Here is a 23,631-nt window from a genome sequence, read left to right as displayed (position 1 = left end):
CGAAACAAGTGGCTTAAACTTGCAAGGCGAGATTCAAAAGCAATATTGCCCAGGGTACAACTTTATTTTTGTGAAGATCACTTTGATGTAAGTTATTACGTAGTTCTTTAGATTCTAGCATAGTTTATAATGTAAATAACTATTTCGAGGTTAGGTTTCATCTCTCATTGTTTTTTAATTAAACTAGTATACTTACATGGAAGTTTTAACATTTCTAAATTCAGCTGAACAAAAATCTTTATTTGATGCCAAAAACTTTCCCAGCATTATGATATCAATTCTAGGCAAATTAGCGCTGTTTGCATTGATAAATCCGGGCTCCATAACTCGTGTTACAAGCAACTAATTAATTAAAAACAAAGATCGCAGTGGAAGTTCACAATAACGAAATGTGACGTTCGCGCGCTTTCGCGCGAGTTGTTTTGAGAAATGACGTCACGAGCTCTGATTGGTGTTCAAGATATCATGGCGGATTGCCTTATTTCGTAATTTTATTTTATAAAAATACATATTAATCACATTATTAATAAAGAAAACAATGCGCGTTTTATATTCCAAGCTTCAAGTTTAATTTAATAAATATATTATTTTAATGATTTTTGATTACTGTCATCATGCCTATTATGGAGTAGGTATATTTGAATATAATTGCAGGAGGACGATGACATATAGGTAATAATCTTTTCCGCATAGTAAGCAGATCATATTTACCTTTTGTACGGTGTCTAAAAATTGGCCAGATTTGAACTGTAGTCCTAGAAGGCCTTTGAGTTGTGACACAGCGATAATCACAGATGTGGCTGAAGTGAAGCCGACTGTGACCGGTACCGATATGAAGTCTATTAATACACCTGCGTAATAAATACAACATTTGGTTAAAATAGAAATAGCAAAATATAGATAGATTGAGATATTACGATTCATGTTACAATGTACAAGTATGAATGAATGTGGTCGGAGAGGGAGAGGAAGATCGAAGAAAATATAGATGGATTGTCTTAAATATGACATGAATTAGAAGAGAGTGAAAGAAAACATTTAGGTAGTGACAGCCAAGAAAACATTTCGCGTTGAGCCCTAACACAATTGGCCAAAGCAGGAAGAGGGGCAAACTCAAAATAATAAAAGTAAGGAAAATAGCTTGTTGCTGTGATACCTGTTATGTGGATGGACGGTACAAGTTTTATGTGGTAAAATAATAAGGATAACGGGAATAGGTCAATTTGTGACGTATGTACTTTTGATATAAATATTGATTAATTTTATGTTATAAACGGTACCTAAACAAGTTATTTGTGATTTAGCGTACTTAAACCAAAAATAGAATAATCGCTAAAAATGCAAATTGGACAATAATAAGTTTTATCACCCTATTAACCTAAAAGTATTAAGTACCTCACGTAGGCACGTGGTAAATGCTTTGTAACTGATTGCAATTAAAACAAATCAGTTAAACATCATAAACATACTTCGCAACATAACCTCAACACAATTTATTGAAACTTGTATAACAAATGAAGTCAATTCCACGAACTGCTGGAAGGCAATTAATACGAAGGTAGAAACTCCAGTTAGGAAAGAAGAGATCAAATTTAGCGAACGCCAGTGAATAATGAAACAGACTCCATACCCGCTACTGAATGGAAATTGGATAATGATAGCGAGATAAGCTCACAAACTAAAGTATACACCAGTTATGAACTAGCTACTGACGATAATTGAGGACGCATTGTAATGTTAATACTGCGAATGCTATGGATAGAGGTAGCGAACTTCAATTTGGAGATAACAAAGGGAAAATTATTGAGCCGGCTTTATATGGACTCATACAAAACACATTTGGAGCGATAAATAACACGTTTCTAATGATACAATAACCTATTTTAAGGATAGACAAAACAATACAATATAGGGGACTGTCCGCAAAATTTAGGCCATACTGCATTGGAAACTAGGTATTTTGACATGTTAGTAAATTATATGTTTTTTTACAATTCAACTGAATAGTTATAAAGGTTTGCTCTCACTTTTAGTAACCAGCGTTTATTACGCGCCGGCCTTGGTCAGTACAGGATATGATTATTATGTACACAGTAGAACATTATGCCATGCAAGTATCGTGTCTTTTACGTGTACAATGATCTTTTGTTTGCCAAGATCATCAATGACTAGAAGATCGTATCAGTTTGTTTTCATTTAGAGGGCGTTAGGCTATACTCCTATAAATTTCTACATCTATTTTAATAAAACTGCTACAGGCCAGAATTCCTTGTCAAAGCAATAAAACTTGGTAAAACAAATTGCGGTAGTGTCGGATTGCAACCCCGTCGAGCGAGTGCTGTAGGCTTCCATTCAACGACATTGAAGTAAAACAAAACATAATTCACGTTGGAAACTCAAGTTACATAGGTACAATTCTTTATGCGGTTAAATCTGAGATTTTACAAGACTTACCTAAATGTAATATGCCCATCACAAGTTGTACTACGCCAGACAGAAAGCAGAGTAATACAGCATAGTCAGGGTTCCTGTCCTGTATCTGTTGGTGCGTCATGAGAGCCAGAAGTGCAGTCGGGCCCAAGGTAATGTCCTTGCAAGACCCGAACACTATGTAGACGAAACATCCCATGAATGATGAGTAGAGACCGTCCTGAAAAAATTACGAGTGTGAACACGTATTTTACTAACTTTTGAGTTACGTAAGTAAAGGTGAGGTTGTGAGTACTTCAGCAATATCATATTCGCAAGTTTTGAACCGAATAGTAGTAAATCATTACAAATACGCATTACATCATGCAAACGCTCAATTAAGACTTTCAATGTTTTCATTCGAAGGTCTATTAAAAGCCTTATCATCTCAATCTCGGTTATTGCACCTCAAAATGCAATCAGAACCTCATATTTGGAGCAAGTCGATTTTTACCTGTGACTTCCAGTCGATATTAAAACGTTATTCAGATTCCTGAGATAAAAATATTCGAGGGACCTGACCTGTACCAGGTATGGGAAAAGATAACAGAATGTCGTATGTTGCCTGAGATTAAAATACTTTATAGGGTATGCTTTCGATAGAAATGTAGGCAAAAATGTTTTATAAAAATTGGTGGCAATTTTATTATAATTATAATATAAAAGGTTGATATTTTACTTTATTAGGTACTCGTATGACACTATGGGATAGAATGAATGTTACTTTACCTGTGGACTTAACCCAGCTAGTGTCGCATATGCCAGAGCCTGTGGTATAACCGTAAGACCCACTGTGATGCCCGCAATTAAATCTGCGAGAGCCTTCTCTGAATTGTACTCTGGAAGCCATTTTGTAATTGGCAGTCGTTTATGTAACAGACGTTTGCATCGAGTTTGTCTTTTGGACCGAAGCTTGGACGGCGATGACATTTTACTGTTGAACCACCTGATGACAAAAAGAAAAATAAATTGAAACAAAGAAAACAGAAAAGTAGGCAATTTAATGGCATACGCCACTTTGAAACATGGCAAAGACTCTATTAATATGATTAGTAGGTGGTTCGTAGATATCAATGGCACAATTAATACGCTAAAATACCGGAAAGGTCAATGACTGACCTTATATATATTTGAATATTTCGTAATAATTGTGAAACAAAAGAAATGCCCCTGCTATGATGTCATGTAAGAATAGGTATACTGATTTTAACCTAATTAGTTCAAGTGATTCCTTGTCTTTTCAGGTCAATTTCGACAAGAAACATTTATTCACCAAATATCGGATGGTATGTGTTTTTTTCCGGCAAATAATGAAAATAATGCGAACATAATTAAAGAAAGTTTGTAATAAGTGACAAAAGTTTAGGGAAACATCGTAAATATTTGTCTTTGACTTACGATACAAAAGTTTAATAAACCGTTTATGGTGGAGGTTCACGGCAGCTTCCACGAAACATGATAGAACAATAAAACGAGAGACAAACTTCGAGACGTCGTCTATACTTTGCTAGCAACGTTGTATTTACGGAGAAATGGAACTGAACACATTTGAAAAATACGGATTCAAGTTAATTCACTCAGACACAACTGTTGTGATAGGAAAGCGTAAATAGTTCGTTGAAATGAGTCGTACCTACCATCCTTTTCACATTGTCAACCTAGACTTGGTCAATATGGAGTCGATAAGGCGGCGACCACAATGCCCTATAGTCCCCAAGCCTATAAAGCACTCCTGCAGGGAATATTGGGGTAGTTGATTTAATTTAAGACCCTTTGTGTCGCACACTTCCAATTCCCTAATAAAGGCTGGCCACTAAACATGGCCGCCGAAAAACAAAGGACCGAATAAAGTTCCTGCGTATGGAAGGGCCACCACAATCGAAGCTCTGGTTATTATTGTTGAAATAACAAATACTGCTTATTGTTGGGAGAGATCACTGGGATTACTATTTTGCTTTGTTTTAGAGATAATGAAAAGATTGGTAATTTTGCCCTGAATCAAATGTACGTATTGTTATTGGGTGGATATTTCCTGCGGCTTTGCTCGAGTTTTAATAAACTTAGTCAACTTTATGCAAACGCTTCATTAATGGTAGAGATCTTCCCTGCACATTAAAGTAGAAGTAGAGATAAACTTAACAAATAAGGACTGAAATATATGTAATTAATATGGACTGGGTGAGTACTCGTGTACTTGTGGAAGTGTAAGGATATAAAGCCTGACAAAATAGTGGAGTACCCAACTATTTTACTACAAAAGCGTAAGAAAGGGGAGGGAACAAATCTATTACTGTCAATTTACCTCTTGAGTGGTAAGGTGCTAGGGGAAAATTAGCTATTAGTGTGTAGTGCGTTCGGACACAAGGCGAAGGCCATGTTCCCCGATAATATTGAGGTCGGCTGTGTTAATTTGCGATGGTATGTTACATCGGTTGCCAATAAACCTCCGCTGAACAACGTCACTACTACGCTTTGTTCCCAGGCAGGTGGGTCTAACCAATTATTCGGCCAGATTGGATTGAGGATTTCCATTAACCCTTGTGTTTGTTGTACATCTTTGACAATGTCGTTTTATGTAGCCCCTGATCGAAACGTTATCTCAGTAATATACTGTTTACGTAATACGCAATTTTGGATAATGCAGGATGTCGGATACGTAATAATGCATTATTGAGCCTATAAACATGTAATCTTCTTAATGACGTTGCGAAGATACGCCTATAACACAAGGCGAGTTGGAAAACTGAAGCTCTTTTTTTGTTGAAAGAAAAAACACAAAACTGAATTTACATGGTATCAAATCTTAGTGTTTTCTGCGTAGCTCTTTGTATTCATGAACATGTTATATTAGCGTATCTATTGAATAGCCTTGAATTACAACTTCCTTATGATCGATTTATCAACTATATTTAGTAACGGTGAATTAACTATTTCTATTATATCTCATTATTGTAAGATTACAATTTGATAAATATCTAAAGTAATACTTATATTTTGCGAAACATAATTATTTCACACCACGTTATAGGTACTCGACACAGATAGTTCAACCACAACATAAATATATTTTGTGGATAGTGCAAAATTACTTACAAAACATTTGTAATAGGTAATACGTTCCTAAACATACATATTCATAATTGGCAGCCAGCGATTCAGCAAAATACGATGCTACACGTGATGTCAATAAAGCTCGTATAAATTAGATTACATTAACAAATTGAAAAAGATCACCTAAATATAAAAAAACACACATTTTCTGTAGTAGCACAAATCGATAATATTGATATTGACCAGGAACTGATAACGTACAATCAATAGCAGGACTTTATCAATTTTTGTATGATGACGTTGAAACATACTGTACTGGTTAGCACAAATGCTGAAATCAGCATTAATGTAAAAAAATTTAGAGTTGAACGTAGAACTGTTAATCACGTCCAAAATATTTTATTCATCATGTTACATTTTTCCCTCTTGTTTGTCTCTAATAACAGTTAGCCTTACTACAAAAACTTAAACATCAGTGTGACTGCAAAACGGACCTTATTTCAACGTCATAATTTATCATTTTTTTAGACAAGTGTTCAACAGACGTTTTAAAGGTTTTGTGGTACGACGGTATGTGTCTAAACGAAATAAAATTGTTTTGGCCGTTTTTAGAAGACAGTGACTCATTCTTCATGAATATGTAAAATCTAAAAAATAACTCCTGATGTAAGTGTAGTTAATTTATTATAATTAATCAATTTATACCCCAGAACTGTTAACTTGGTTTCATGATAGTGAGAAAAGTAAAATAATGTGGTCTACTCGTAAACAGTAATTAAACTAAGATCACAGTTGTGGCCGAAGTAGTAATATTTTATGGAAACGGGGCTTTTTAAAAGCTGCGAATTTTTCTTTCATTTAATTCAATTTTAATGTTATAGTAAATTAGTTGAAAGTACAAGATTTTATAGTATTAGTTAAAAGTATTACTAAACGAATGTTTTTCATCTGCAATTATGGGTAGGTATAGAAATTACTCTATCCTTGCAAGTGTTTCACCAACATAGTTTTAGGTCTACTGAATAACGCGAGATCACATATTTTGATTAGAACAAGAAATGCTATCGTGCTCAACGAAGAATAAGTCCTAACTTGCGTAAAACGTAGTGAGAGAGATAAGAGACATAATATCCTTATCAAGCATATACATACATGCATCGAAACGGGAACCTCAAAGACATCGACTGTAGAGATAGCACTGTATTAGGGTCTCTAACGACCTCGTGCGAGCATCGGAATCAACTATCGCACTAAACGCCTATCAGGGATCCAACAATAATTCCCTTTCCCAAGACTATTATCAATCATTTTGGTGGATGTTAGCCACGTAATTCCTCGATCAATCCGTCGACCCGTGCGCCAAATGTAGGGCTGTGCCAGCCTTTTCTGACCTCCAAGTCTGCGTTTGGGCATATCTACGGGCTCTGGCCTTAAGCTTCCATTCAACGAGGGCTTAGTGTTTGTATTGTCCGGATTTTCAGTGTTGTGCTTGTTGAAGTTTAATTGTAAGACACTGAATGTCTAGGCGGACAATTGAATTTGTGAAAATGGCTTTGGCCAACTTCAGTTTGCCGATTACATAAGTTAATTAAGGAATTACGGTAAACATCAGCAATCTAAAATTATTTTACTAGAATCTACTGACTCATCCAATAAAAATAGGTTGCTTTATTGCGTAGATTGCTAAGCTTACGCTTGTCCGCTATCAGATTTGATAAAAAGATTAAACGTTGGTCATAATAATCGACGCAAGGGGCGAATGAAGACTTAATTGCTGGTCTGATAGTAACATAAGAAAGTCTCAAGATCTGACAGAGTCTTAAGACAGCCCTAACGGTGTGTGGTACAATCCGTCACACGCGACACGACGTGACGAATGCGAGGTGGTAAGAGCCCGCAGAAACGATAATCCAATGAACATTCCTATGGGAAGTACACATGATACCAGGCGCCATCTACTCTAATATTACATTCCTTAGAGTCAGCTGTGCGACTGCCGCATGTGAACGTTCCATCATGTAAGTAATAAGTGGCATTATACACTGTGCGATAATATTAAAATAATAATACTGTTGTCTTCATATTGCTGTGGGAATACAAGACAAAACAGCACCAACATGCGTTGTTTATCCTCCGTGGAAGTTGGAAGAGTTAACCGGAAGAAATGGGCCTCCATGGAATAAGGAGATTGCAACTTATGCACTTGCATTTTTAATGTTAGCTTTATGGATATACATGGCTTTACATCCTGTAAATACTTAGCAAGGAGCATTCAGTTCAGTATGTAAGTAACAAGGGTTTTTTTTGCTATAAAGAATCACCCAGAGATTACAGTCTTATCAAATCTTGGGGAACTTTGGCATTCATATCATGAGGTAATTTAATTAAATTTTAAGTTTTATGTTGATTGTTATTAAATTTTGCCTCGTGCCAATGATAAATCCTTAAGAAACCTCTGTCAATTCGACCTTGACCCATAATGTTGATTATTAAGTACATTTCGGTCATTCGGGCATTCAACAGATTTTGCACGAGTAGCGAGTATCTACCATGCTTTCCGTCATTTAATTATTATTAACCGACTTCCCAAAAAGGAGGAGGTTATCAATTCGGCCGGTATGTTTTTTTTTTTTTTAAGTATGTAGAATTCTCGCCTGAAGAATAAATGTAGATCTAACTGACGCCTGTTTAAGTTAAATATTAGAAAAACTATTTAGTGTTGATTTGCGGGCACGAACCGAGCGGTTGACGAGCCTATCTCTTGAGGAAGCCCCGTGGAGGCGCGAAACACGTGTCGACTGTTAGGTTTGATATATTGTCTCTCGGAATTAACACCAAATAATATTTTCTAACATTCAATGCCTCGTATTTCCACAAAGTAACACCTGATTCCATAACGTTACTTGTTTAAGTTTCCGTGAATTCATTACGACTTTCGCGACATATGATCGCGAGTATAACAAACAGGACTGCCTATTCAATCAGGTCTTGAATGTTAAATGTCATGTCTAGAATATAATGCGTTTAAGTCTTAGTATACAAAAAACTTGTAATTTACATAAATGTGTGTGTGAATAACATAGAATAGAATAGAATAGAATATTCTTTATTGTACACCAAAGAAACATAGACAAGGACATTACAAACAAATACGTGTGAGTACAACAGGCGGTCTTATCGCTCAAGAGCAATCTCTTACAGACAACCTTTGGATGGAGTCGATTTTAAATAGATAGATTAGGGTAGTAGGCGTACGAATAATGATTAAATAGTTATATATACAAGTATAAAATAAACAATACATACACATATTTAAGGATAGTTGGATGGGAGACAAAAATATAAATATAAAGAAAGTAGAGAGTGTGTTAAAGATTCAGATAATAGTTCTTCACCATACTCTTGAATACAGCGAGTGACTGTGCGCGCCTGATAGATACAGGCAGTGCATTCCACAGACGAGTTGCTTGGACAACAAATGATTTGTCATAAAATGTCGAGGAATGCACCGGCATCTTCAGTTTTAAATTCTCTGATGACCTTAGAGACCGCGAATGCGTGTCACATACAAACTCAAAACGATCTTTAAGATAAGAAGGGGTCGTAGGGTGAAAGAGAATACAGTACAGTAAAGAAAGAATATGAGCATTCCGACGAAGTCGTATAGGAAGCCACTTGAGTTTAGTGCGAAATTCTGATACATGATCATATTTGCGCAAGCCAAATATGAATCTTATACAAACATTTTGAAGTCGCTCAAGTTTATCTAGTTGGTCCACTCTGAGGTCGAGATAGCTGGCATCGGCATAGTCAAGGATAGGAAGTAAAAGAGATTGTGCAAGCGCAATTTTCGTGGCAATGGGTAGAAAATTCCGCAGCCGTCTCAGTGATCCTGCAGAAGCAAATAATCGTCTGCTGATTTCCTGCAACTGTGGTTCCCAAGACAAACTGCAGTCCATGAATATCCCCAAGTTCTTAACCTTCTTACTGAAGGGTATTTGGACACCATCAAAAATGACTTGCGGGAGACGAAACCAGTCAATTCTTGATACCATCCGTGAACTGCCGATAACAATGAGCTGGGTTTTAAGAGGGTTTACGCTTAGTCCATAGCACCTACTCCACTCAGCTATTTGACTTAGATCTTTATTTATGGCCTCAATTGCTTCTGTAAGTTGATCCAGTGGAGCCTGTGAATAGATCTGGAGATCATCTGCATAAAGGTGATAGGAAGAAAGAAGTTTATTAGAAATTGAATTAATGAACATTGCGAAGAGTAATGGGGACAACACGCCACCCTGCGGCACACCAGCAGTCGTTTCACACCATGAAGAGTATTTATCTTCAATGCGAATACGTTGCCGGCGCCCGTACAGGTAACTATGAAACCAATCAATGGCCGTTGGAGATATGTTAAGAGAGCAAAGAATACCAAGCAAAATGTCAAAATCAACGGCATTAAACGCATTGCTGAAGTCCAGCAGTGCAAGTACCGTTAATTTCCCATTTTCCATGCCTAGTCTGATGTCATCCGTAATATTGACCAGGGCTGTTACAGTACTATGACCAGGACGGAAACCGGATTGGAAAGGATTAAGAAGTCTATTCTTGGATAGGAATGAGCTTAGCTGGTTATGAATAAGACGTTCTAGGACTTTGGAAAGGAATGGTAATATGGATATAGGACGATACTCGGAGAAGGATGTGGGATTAGGTTTCTTTGGGAGAGGAATAATTTGGGCCTCTTTCCAAGCATCTGGAAAAACACCACTGAAAATGGAATAGTTTAGGATGTGACATATGACAGGAAGTACTTCATCAAGGATCGGGAGGATCATTTTACGGCTGACACAGTCACTTCCAACTGCATCAGAGGTTATGGATGTAATGCTCTTCTTAACATCACAAGCAGCAAATTGATTAAAGACAAAAGATGAATAATACATACATACGTATGAAAATGTAAATGCAAAACCAGATGATTTTTAACCCCCGACGCAAAAACGACGGGGTGTTATAAGTTTGACGTGTCTGTGTGTGTGTGTGTGTGTGTATGTGGCATCGTAGCTCGCAAACGGATAATCCGATTGTAATACGGTTTTTTTTGTTTGAAAGGAATGTCATTCGGGAGTGTTCTTAGCTATGTTTGGTGGAAATTGGTTCAGGTCTTCAAGGTCATCAGCTCGTTTGATAGGTCTGATAGGAATGTTACACGCTCAGTTTACTTGCAAGCATATGTGGGATCTGAAATTTGAAACACTAATGTCTTCTGGAACCCCTGAGCTGGTCTGCTGTTAGGGCACGAAGATAGGAGACATAACCCTGAACTGCCTTTTAGTAAACGCATCGAGTTTGGGCTCGTTGTATTTGTCTTGACTAGTTCTCTTCATGATTCTAATTGACGAGAACCTGATGCTGGAAATGGGATGTGACGGATGAAACCCTGGAATGCCGGAATGAATAATTTTGCTGAAAATCTAGAATGACCAAAAGTTAATCTTTATTGATTCTCAATCTGTGCAATTCTCCCAGAGCCAGTTTGTCATGAGGATTGTTAAACAGCTTCCTTTGGCCGTGATCGCATATAGCGACCCCATCTTAAAATAAAAGAAATTAAATGAAGGAAGGAAAAATTAAGGAGCTCCTTCAAAAAGCATGAAATAAAATTAAATTATAAATTTAAAAAAACCCCCGACCCAAAAAAAATTACGCAATTAAACCCTATAAAAAGCAAAAAATAACTTTAAACACTACGTAAGTACCAACTAAAGCATGTCAGACTAAATAAAATTTTAACGTGTCGGGGGACCGCTTTTTACCTTTAAAAATACTTACATAAATCAAATGATACCTACCTAATTACAACACTCGTATAAAAAACACGTATGTAAACACAATTATATACAAAGGATGATGGGTAAAATTGGCCGGTATATCCAATGAAAACCATTCGCATATCAAATGATAGCTTATACCCTAAGCTTCATTTTTGTTATGGGCAAAACCTTCTAAACCACCGGAGAAAGAAGATATAATACCTGATAGCATAGGACAGCCCATGGACTTGAACCACTTCAGTGCGTATGGGAGGGATGTTTAAGTGCATTATTATTGTCAATAATTGTCAGAACGAGTCACAGAAGGTGTCTGTGCCCATTTTTTCCAAGTTTATTGAAAAAAAAAAGATTATTTAGCAGGTAGTATTTACAACGTATGGTGTACATATTCCGCCGTTCTGGTGAGTCTAACCAGCATAACCAATGAAAACCATTTGCATATCAAATGATAGCTTATACCCTAAGCTTTATTTTTTGTTATGGGCAAAACCTTGTAACCCTCCGGAGAACGAAGATATGACACTTGATAGCATAGGACAGCCTATGGACTTCAACCACTTCATTTTGTATGGGAGAGATGTTTAAGTGCATTATATTATTGTCAATAATTGTCAGAACGAGTCACAGAAGGTGTCTGTGCCCATATTTTCCAAGTTTATTGAAAAAAAAAACGATTATTTAGCAGGTAGTATTTACAACGTATGGTGTACGTATTCCGCAATTCCGGTGAGTCTAACCGGTATATCCAATAAAAACCATTTGCACATCAAATGATAGCTTATGTCATAAGCTTCATTTTTTATTATGGGCAAAATATTGTAAACCACCGGAGAACGAAGATATGACACTTGATAGCATAGGACAGCCCATGGACTTGAACCACTTCATTTTGTATGAGAGGGCTGTTAGGTGCATTATATTATTGTCAATATCAGTCAGGACGTGTCACAGAAGGTGCATGTGTCCATATTAAAAAAATATTAAAAATATAACAGTTAGTATTCACAACGTAAGGTGTAACTATTCCGCTGTTCCAGTGAGTTTAACCGGCATAATCAATAATATCCATTATTGGTGGAACATTGTTAACCACTGGGGAAAAAAGATATCAGTCCTGTAAGCCTACGACTGCCTATGGAATTAAACTACTTTGGCACGTATGGTATATAAGAAAAACCTATCTTCTTATCTATAATATAAAAATGAATCGTAAAATGTGTTGGTAAGCGCATAACTCAACAACGCCTGGACCAATTTGGCTAATTCTTTTTTGTTGTGTTTGTTATTGTCAGGAGAAGGTTCTTATGAAAAAAAATAGGGTAAAGTAGAGAAGTCAGTTGACGGGAGCGAAGCCGCGGGCAAAAGCTAGTTATTAATAACGTAGCTTTTCCACCACTGAAAGATTTTCCAAATCAGTTCAGTCAAGTTCGTAGCCTATTTAATGCAAATACTTGTCGGGCACAGACATCATCTAATAGCCAGGATATATATATGATATGGACTTCAACCACTTCATTTTGTATGGGAGAGATGTTTAAGTGCATTATATTATTGTCAATAATTGTCAGAACGAGTCACAGAAGGTGTCTGTGCCCATATTTTCCAAGTTTATTGAAAAAAAAAACGATTATTTAGCAGGTAGTATTTACAACGTATGGTGTACGTATTCCGCAATTCCGGTGAGTCTAACCGGTATATCCAATAAAAACCATTTGCACATCAAATGATAGCTTATGTCATAAGCTTCATTTTTACACGCTTTTTATTAGTTTATTATGGGCAAAATATTGTAAACCACCGGAGAACGAAGATATGACACTTGATAGCATAGGACAGCCCATGGACTTGAACCACTTCATTTTGTATGAGAGGGCTGTTAGGTGCATTATATTATTGTCAATATCAGTCAGGACGTGTCACAGAAGGTGCATGTGTCCATATTAAAAAAATATTAAAAATATAACAGTTAGTATTCACAACGTAAGGTGTAACTATTCCGCTGTTCCAGTGAGTTTAACCGGCATAATCAATAATATCCATTATTGGTGGAACATTGTTAACCACTGGGGAAAAAAGATATCAGTCCTGTAAGCCTACGACTGCCTATGGAATTAAACTACTTTGGCACGTATGGTATATAAGAAAAACCTATCTTCTTATCTATAATATAAAAATGAATCGTAAAATGTGTTGGTAAGCGCATAACTCAACAACGCCTGGACCAATTTGGCTAATTCTTTTTTGTTGTGTTTGTTATTGTCAGGAGAAGGTTCTTATGAAAAAAAATAGGGTAAAGTAGAGAAGTCAGTTGACGGGAGCGAAGCCGCGGGCAAAAGCTAGTTATTAATAACGTAGCTTTTCCACCACTGAAAGATTTTCCAAATCAGTTCAGTCAAGTTCGTAGCCTATTTAATGCAAATACTTGTCGGGCACAGACATCATCTAATAGCCAGGATATAATACATCTTGCTTTGAAATATAATCCTGTGGAATTAGAGGTGTGCTGGCATTTGTAATAACATCCGTTAAATAGTGAGGAAATACTGTTTTCCCGTGCGAAGCTGGGGTGGGTCGCTACTTTTCTAATAATTCGACAACCCAGGGCCGACTATCCTAGTGCCGCAGAACGAGGAAATGCTATCTCCAATAATGGAAATAATATACGGTGGTAGAAGTAAAAGTTTTTATGTTTTATTTTGCTATTAAAACAATTATGCCTAGTTAAGACCGATTTTAATTGATAGTCTACCCTAGGCTTACTTAAATAAGTGATAAGTTGACGAAAATACATCATACAATGAATTTTTCTACTATGGATTTTATTTTAACAAAAAAAAATGGTGCAAAAAGTATAACTCTTTTGTGCCCGATTGTACTTATTTCCGGTCGATTCTTGACATGGACTGTTTTATTTCAGTAACTGTAGGGTATAAGCAATAATATAATATACATTAGAACTTTATTGGTTATCAGGCCAGGGTTCATACAAAATTGCCCATCATCCTTTATAAGTAGTATATATAATGTAGTAGTTATAATTACTTCTAACGTTAGGCTAATAAATTAGAGCGGTCCCCCGACACGACAAAATTTTATTTAGTCTGACATGCTTTAGTTGGTACTTACGTAGTGTTTAAAGTTATTTTTTGCTTTTTATAGGGTTTATATAATTGCGTATTTTTTTTTGGGTCGGGGGTTTTTTTAAATTTATAATTTAATTTTTACGAAAAACTGATAAACGCCGTTAAATCGCAATATTAAGTAAATGCGTTTACTAAAAACAAGGCTTGAACTTCCTGGTTTCAGATCGTAAACGTATAAATGGCTTAGAGATTAATTATCGCAAAAATGTTTTATATTATCATTATAACAATTCCGTGGCTTATCTATAGAAGATATTGCAGTAGCTCCTGGTTTGAAACAGATCTTAATCTTATTTTAGAACCTTCCTAATGTTTCGCTAATACTTAAAACACGTGTAAACAAATAAACTAGATACCGAATCATTATTCTTATTAAAAATTCGATAGGTTTAGTCACCTCATATCTCGATGAGGACGAATCTGTGTCAAGTCAGATAACAGGTCATCAGCAACAGGAAGTAATCGGTAGATAAAGATGTTCTGACGGAACAAAAAGTCGAGATTATTATTTCATAAGCTTTTAATAAGCATTCTGCCCCAAATAATTTAAACGTGTGTAAATTGGAAATCATAATGTTCAACTATGTAACTGTTTCAAACTACGAATTCACATACGTAGCATAGGTAAGGAGCATCAACATTTAATTTACTGGCAATAAATACACCATTCTTACGCCGTAGTGGTCTTGGTTAAATGACTGATAGGTACCACCCCAGCAAGTGTTATAAAAAAGGAGAGTAATATTTTCACGGGAACAAATTGCCAGAAATACGAGTCCGTCGATTACGAGACATCGATTTGTTTCGCGCCACGTCGCAAGCGTGGCACGTTCTCCTCATTAATATGGTCCCTGCAAACAGTTGTTACAGCATCCGCAGAGACCCAAACACTAGAAAAGCTGAATCTAGCCCGATTTTGATAGTCTGGACAATAATAGTAAATGCTCACAACACAACTATTGGTCATCATAAAAATGAGAGCAGAAAGATCAATAGCAAGCCATTTTCTGAAGACGTAACATAAATAAGGAAGACATCTTTTGTCAATAAATCAGTCTTTGTACAAGTATAGACTAATCGATTAAAGAGGTAGCATTGTTATTCAACGACGGCTCTCCTAAGCTCAACAAAACAAAAGAAAATCTGAAGGCAATTTAACAGTCCATAAATAAACATGTCGCGTTTTCGTTCACAATAGATGATAGTGCACATCTGCAGGACCCAGGACCCAATGAACTTTCCCTTAACAAATTACGGTACCCGTGTTAGTCCAACGATTACAAGTCGCCGATTCATCACGCAGAGTTTCGGACGTAGCACGTACTTCTCTCATCTATTCCAGCCGTCCAACGTCCGATCAGTCAATGTTATCGGGAGTCAGAGACGACAGGTTCGCACGCCTTCAATGAGCAACAAAATTAATTTCAGAAAGGGCTGAAGGTTCACGTATTGAAAAAAATAACGATAAAATAAGGCCTCCTAAAAATATAACAAAGCTGCTTAGATTGGAGATTCAAAAAGTTATGGCTGTTAAATTTCCGCATACGTACTTATAGAGATAAAACTTCCAAAGTAGACAATCTGAAAACAATTCCTAGTGTATCGTTTTCAGATAGAAAGTTATAAACTTGAGATAGTTTACCGTAAATATTGCTGTGCTTGCATCACACCCTGTCACAAGTATTTGGACCATTGTGTATAGATTTTAGCGCGTAACCTTATATTGCAGAACTCGTAAAACCAGCTGAGTGACTGGTGTTGAGTACCGTTGTCTCGACATATTACGCGATTTCCTAGCAAACAGCCCGATCACGACATATAAAAATGTTACTCGTAGTCGTGTCACGATTTGGCACTCTCAGCGTTTGTCGCTACTGTAATTTAGAACAAAAAAAAGTTTATGTCTTTATTGACAGTAAATCCAGTGTTATCAAACAACGCAGAATGAATGCACCGTGTACTGTACATAAACGCTAAGTATGACATTTCCTCAGTATTTCTTATTCCAAGAATTTGTCCAAGTAAAACAAAACAAAGCATTCGCGCTGCATAAATTGTAAGGTCCAATAGTGCTTCAACTGAAAGAGATGCTATATTTCTGGAACTCAAAACGTTCAATACAGAGACGGCAAGTACTGGGAAAATCGTGTTCGAATATCATTGGACCAATTTTCAGCATCGTCGGCGGTGGCAGTACCGTGTTGTCGAGTGTGTATTTGTCAATCGTCTTTGCATATTTTTCTTTTATTCGCTATTATTTAGCGTCACACATAAAAGAGAAAGTATTGTTGTGTTCATTTTATATCAGATATAGGTTATTCTGAAGACTACGTTGATGTAGTGTTAACAAGATATGCAAATACTTAGTGTGCAATGACACGGAAAATTAGTTTGCTGAATATTCAGTTTTATCCGCAGAATAATTAGAGGAAACGGTAATTAAAGTTTATTGCACTAGGAGGCAGGTTAGACGAATAAAATACTGATACCTTTTATAACGCTAAATGCCTACCTTACCTTTAGGTGTAGTAAAATATGAATAGATAATATTAGATGAACCACAAGCTATAACCTTAGCCTATCGGATTATCCACGAGTTGTTGTGCACTTACTCAGGAACGTGCTAAATTACACCCAACTTTCTCTCACGCCAATATTAGTATTCCTTCTACATACTCTTAGAATAATGTCAGTGCTTAAATTCGTTATAAGCTTTTCTGAAACACCACGAATATTTTATTTTACTTTATTAACGCAACTATATTGAGTTAAACCTAATTGGGATGCTGCAAACGCTTTGCGCGCTTTTAGCAGAAACAAAAAAGCTATTTCGCATGTAGTGTATCTAAGTTTTGAAGGTAACATACCTAATAATTACGTGATACGATTCCAAAACGAACGTTCGCGGCGATATTTTATTTATGACGGTGAAAATAAAGAAAAACTCGTTTCTTTGAAATATTTACTTTTATTGGTGAAACCCTTTCATATACTCGAATGTCGTAAGAAATATTGGCAACAAAGCGAAAAGAATTTTATTGTGAAGTCGCATTCTTTGGGTGTCAGTTTCTCTAGCCCCAATACATTCCTGTGTTTGTCACTTGATACGCGAATCGTGAGTGCCACGATCTCGTTGTGGACTGAACCAAAAACCAATGCTCAACAATGCTCTCATGTCAAAATCGTTTGCTAGAATTCGATTTTGGTAAAACAAGGATTGTTTTATTGCGTACTTTATGGCATTTTACAAATACTTTGGTTCTATTGTAAAAAAGTTAACAAGGTTGGATAGTACTTTTCTTTTTCGATATAACGATTAGCGTTTTTATACACTTAGCATATAACACATTGTTTCAAGTAGTGGTATGAATATGAACTTGGCATTGAGTGAACAGTTTCGGTGTGGTCCCTAGAGTCCGAATGAGCACTATAACGATTGACCCTACGATTTTTTTATAAACAGACATGGAATAGCAGATGCACATTTCCATAAATACTTGAATACATAAGTAAATCAGATAGGTAGTCTATCTGATTTACTATTTTATCATCGTCCATCTGAGTGACTTGTTTGATGTGATCGATTCGAAGATTCAGCTGATTAGAAGTTAGAAGTCAGATGGCATAGAGTTAGCCGCCTTGAATAACATTTGAATGTTTGCAATATGTAATATAAATTTTAGAAAGAAAATGCTTGAAGGTAAAAATATTGAAGTTGTTTTTAGAGAAGATTAAAAAAAGCGTAAATTAGAATGATTAAAAAGTCACTATAGTAATTAATTAATTGCCTGTTTCCAGTTACGTGTTTCGCTTTTTTGTGTTTACATCTTATGTGCAGCTGTTTTAATATTTTTTGTTAGCTAAGTCAACAAAGCAATATGTTGAGGTCTCGGCGCGATATAATACTAAGGCATCGTTCAGACCAAACGTATTGTCGGCCGCTGACTGTGAGCGCGCGTTACGCAGTTTATTGCTTTTCCATATATATTGAAATTGTTGTTCACACCGAACCGACTATACGCTATTACGTCGTCTGTTGTCGCTGACTCTCAGTGGCCGATTATTTTACTACGCGACTATGCACGGCGGACGCGGATTGGCTACGCGGACGCAGTTGCCGAATAGCGCCGCTCCGCCGCTCGAGAAACAAACTTCAATGAGGACAGACGAGACACGTGACACCTCGCGATGTTCGACACCGAAAAGTTTATTGCAGAAGTACATTCTAGAGAATGTATTTGGAATGCGAATTCAGAAGAATCTAGTGATAGAAACTTACGAAGATGCGCTTGGGAAGACATAGCATCTGTTATGTATGAAGATTGGGGGGTTCAAATACTGAGCTCTTTTATGTGTAGAATAGTCAGCCGCTCAGCGTACGCATCTAGTGTGAACCTACACGAGCCTATTCTTTTGTTCACACATGTAGCGCATCGTACGCTATAGCTTATTGTCGGTTTGGTGAGTACGCTTACTGCAGATTGAGTCGACGTTCACACTGGGGCAGACAGTGAGTATACTCACAGTAAGCGGCGGACAATACGTTTGGTGTGAACAATCCCTTAATATCACTTTCTTTCAGTACCACGCTTTTACAAAGGTTCTTGTGAAATGGTAAATTTCCTAACAGAACATTACTCCATAAAATATATTTGCAAAGAGCAAAGATTAGTTTTTGGTAATACTTATAACGTATCAATGCCCTGTAAATGGTTCTACTTCCTTCGTTTCTTGTATTATAAGTATGCAATAACAAACATTTTGCTAATGTATTAACGAATAGTCTTGGAACAAATACTAGCTATGCTATTAAACTATTAATTATATCTACATCTGTACAAATACATGTAGGTACAATGAAAGGAGGATAATTTTCTGCATGTGGTCATTGAATGTTCATAACAATTGTTACCGGCGTGTTAAAGTTCTACAAGAACCTAGCACTATTTTACACTATGCAATACTTTAAGAGGAACACCTATGTCAGATTTGCACGCATGAGAGATCGGTGTAGATGACCATTTTTACTATTAATATTTTTGTCTGTGTTTAGTTTAATAAATCTTGCCTATGGCCGTTAGTATTATTTAATATTTTATTTTTTACTGAACATATTTGATTATTTTTATTAGGCTAATAAGAAATAAGTATAATAATGTTGTTTGGTCAAAATGTCACTTGTTTATTTTACATGTCATGTCGATTGGTACAAATTATTCAAAATAAAAATAAAATTCTTGGATGCCTAATAGTTTTGTTCAACACATAAAATACTTATTTTAAGTCTTTTACATAGGAATATGATCTCAACTCTAACTAAAATAATAATAGAATTAAGTATGTTAATAACTAAAAATAACGTTGATAAATTCGTAATTAATTAATACCAAACACTTACCAAACACAAAATAATAATTAAAAAAACAAAAAACCAATCACTTGACTTTAAAAATTACGAGAGAGCAAAACATAGTTTAATCGATGTTTTTATTTGCAAGCGAAACCGCGCGGGCACTCCACATTAGCGTTCGATCACAGACTGAACCGGCGCGCGCGCCGACTAGCTAGAATCGATTGCGCATTGCCACTCGCAACTTCACATGCTACATATCGTAAATAAACCTGTCTGTATGTATTTACGAACAAAAGAATAAATAGGATATAGCTATCAATACTAATATGTTATGCATCAAGGACATTAATTGAAATAGCGTGATTGTGAAAGCAAGCACGTGCGAAAAAATATATGTAAAGACCTTAGATCAGTCAACATAGTGTACTGAATTTTGCATTACAAACCGAAATCCTAGTGTAAGTCAATCACTTTTCCTTTAAACTCCAAACTAATTTAAAACGTAGAGTCCTTAGATTATTTTTATAAAAATACAAGCACCATGTAAGTTGTACTTTAATCCAACGTAAGTTCCGGTGAATGTTCGGAAACTTTTAGATACAATTTTATTTCTTCTTAAAATATCCGAATGCCAATTTAGAGTTGGGAAGAGGAAGAATAACGCGTGAAAGTATTAACGGTGTCATTTCAGGGATTTTGTTAAGCCTGTGGCGCGGTGACACGAGTGTTGAGTGGCGGTTACATGGTACAGACATGGCGCGACGTAGCGCGGACACAATTTCAGGACAGGGTTAAACTTTGTGCCCGAATTCCATTGCGTTTATAGCCAAACTTGCAAAAATACTTTCTGCAATATGCTTCTTCATGTATTTTTTTTTTGGATAAGATAAACAAAAAATATCAATTTTGTATTGCGTCACGTTACGTTACGGACGTATACGTTGCGGATCATAATGCAGAAATAAGGACCGAAATTAATTTATAATAGACAAGCATAGTCAGGAGTTTTAGCTTGTTAAACCATGAAGTTATAATAGACAAGCATAGTCAGGAGTTTTAGCAAGTGAAACCATGAAGTAATAAATGTCTTATCGATTAGATTGCATCACGAGACATTACAATTGAGTCGATTAAGTGTGTGTCATACACAATATCATAGTACAGTAAGTACACGCATACTTGCCTAAAATACATTACGTTTGTCAATTATCAACATGATAAATATTCAACTGTGTTAGTCATGCCAAAATTGTACTACAATAAGTAAACAAGCTTCCACCAGTGGTCTCACCTGCGTTTCATAGGAATCTGCGCATCTGGATAAAAAGTAGCTTGAGATTAGCGCGTTCAATCAAACATACTCTTCAGCTTACATTAGTGTACAGAAGTAATTAGAGTGCTATTCATTATTCGGTATTTATTTAATTGACCCACAATAACAATTTCAAATACAAAAATATAATTAATGATAATAAATATTTATTATTATTTTGATAGGTCTTGTTTTCAAAGAAAAAAATCATAAATTATCCATGGGAATGCTTTATTGATGTTTAGCGTGAGCTTCCTGTTAGTGTGACTCAAATTTTGAAAAATGCAGTAGTATAATTGGGCTCAGAACATATTCCTTAAATATATGTTTATACAGGCTTTTTAACATATCTCTACACGAGGTCTTAGTCTTAATGTTAAAATAATAACCTTTTGCTTCTATCTAAGAGATTATGCCTGAATTATGTACAAATGTACAGCAACACTCAGTTATACAGATTTGTTAGTTTATACTTTCAATTCAGTTTGAAAAGCTTAAATAAGGCAGACTCTAAATATAGAATTTGTAATCAGAACGGAAGTGTCAGATTCAGTGTGCCTGATTTATCTCTGTTACATCCACAGGAAAGAAATTGTGGGGGAGTTACTTAGTTGATATCAATGCCAGTTAACAACATTTAGAACAACTGTCTCCAATCATTAATGTTGCTGCCATTTTGTTTAAGTATTCACTGAATTTCAGCTTGAATAGAACGGAAATATTGCATAATCTTAAAAGCTTAGATTCGATAAATTGAGTCGAAAAAGTCTTATTTTATTTTATTTTATTAATTTTAAGGAAACTTACAGCTACATACATCGTTTAATTTAGGGTAATAATGTGGAAGAGGGCCAATAACAAGTTTCCACTCATAACAATCATGTCATTCGTCGTTTTGTAAATGGTCATTTACAAAACGACGAAAAGTTTCAGTGTACATATCAAATTACAAAATTCTGCATGCAGCTAAAATACAAATACAAACAGAACAAAAAACCATGATGACAATGTGTGAAATGCACAAAGATATAATTGTAAAAAGTTCCTACTCAAAGAAACAGCAACACAAACGTTTCTTTAGTTGACGGATACTGGTTGTAAACAAATCCCGCTCTGTATCCTGACACGCTGCATTAAAAGTTCTGCAAGCTCGTAACATAAAAGAGTTCTGTCTATAGGCCTTTTTCTCAATCTGTACATTAAGGAGATGTGATCGCCGCAGAAACACAGACAGCACACGCAGTGCAATCCTACTTACCAGCTCAGGGACATCAACAGATCCGTTTACTTAATTAAACAGAAAAGCGAGATCCGCGATCCTTCTCCGCTCATGTAAAGGTAGAATATGAAATTTCTTACATCTGCTTACATAGTTAGGTAGATAGCAATTAGAACGATACTGAGTATACCTTAAAAATTATGTAAATATTATACTTTGGGTTCCAAACTTGAGAGGCATATTCAAGATGTCTTGAAGAAAAGAAGAAGTCTTGTGCCACAAGATACAAGATGTGCTTAGTTTGTGGGCCACCGTCAATATTGTAAAGTTACTTTTAGTTAATAATCTCTATTTTACTTTTATTAATTATATATTGTTCTATACTACATATTATCAGTTATTTATTGATCTCCAAAGGCTCCAAAACTTATGAAAATTATCTCCGACATCACTTACATAGGCTATTTATTTAAATCCTGGTATGGAACAAACTTCCTGAAATGAGGGTGAAACTGCAGGAAGATAGCCAGTTTACAATGAACATTTCATGCTAGCTTAGGTACAAATAATTATGAAAAATAATAGGTAAATAATTAATTGCAATAGTTATTGTATGTAGACAGACTTTTTCACCACAAAAAATATTAAGAATGATGTGTAATATTTTTATGACCCTATCATAAACTATGGATGGTAAATAAGAATTATCTGTAAAAAAGTAGGCATTACAATTATTATTGTAATATATTTAAGATATAAAAATCCTTCAGCTACATACAAAATTTATTCAACATTATGTAAACAAGGACATACCACATAGTAGTGTGAACACGAAGCTAATTGACCTACTATATACTAACAGGAATATAATTTAATTTTCAAAATAAACACTTCTGCTGAAAATAGCTTATTCGTGGGGAATCAAACTGAAACAGTATTTCATAAGAAGCCAATTGGATCACTAATATTAAAGTAATAAATCTAAACACAAACGTTGAAAAACAGCATTGCTATTTATTGATGACAATAATTTCATTGATCGCGTAATATTAAAACTGCAATCCAAAAAAAACTTACCAAAGTCCAGCTGTTCTGCTTGCTAAAAACTCTTGAATTAAAATTATTAGCTACTGACAAACATTGTTCATCACTTTTCCATTCAACTTTATTTTAACAGACGATTCTAAATATATTTTTGTAAAATATGGAAAGAATCTTAAACCTTTCACAATCACAGCGGCCGAGTT

General features: G+C 35.6%; 1 protein-coding gene across 3 annotated transcripts in view; it reads right to left on the bottom strand.

Annotated features, from left to right (window-relative positions):
- Nucleotides 1-23,631, bottom strand: part of LOC124633012 (sodium-independent sulfate anion transporter-like) — a 43,649-nt gene extending 20,018 nt beyond the window's left edge. The window contains exons 1-4 of one of the 3 annotated variants that reach the window (XM_047168093.1): nt 23,458-23,631; nt 3,199-3,415; nt 2,455-2,650; nt 712-851 (exon numbers count right to left, since the gene is read on the bottom strand). In XM_047168093.1, coding sequence (XP_047024049.1) covers nt 712-851; nt 2,455-2,650; nt 3,199-3,399 — 537 coding nt within the window. In that variant the 5' untranslated portion in view covers nt 3,400-3,415; nt 23,458-23,631. Of the gene's footprint in view, nt 1-711; nt 852-2,454; nt 2,651-3,198; nt 3,416-19,898; nt 20,042-23,457 lie in introns of those variants that run through there. The other 2 variants (XM_047168092.1, XM_047168094.1) reach the window with 2 other exon arrangements.

The sequence above is a fragment of the Helicoverpa zea genome, chromosome 9, assembly GCF_022581195.2.
Source record: "Helicoverpa zea isolate HzStark_Cry1AcR chromosome 9, ilHelZeax1.1, whole genome shotgun sequence".
Taxonomy (NCBI): domain Eukaryota; kingdom Metazoa; phylum Arthropoda; class Insecta; order Lepidoptera; family Noctuidae; genus Helicoverpa; species Helicoverpa zea.
The sequence above is the reverse complement of the archived record's forward strand: the minus strand, read 5'-3'. Positions and strand labels throughout refer to the sequence as shown.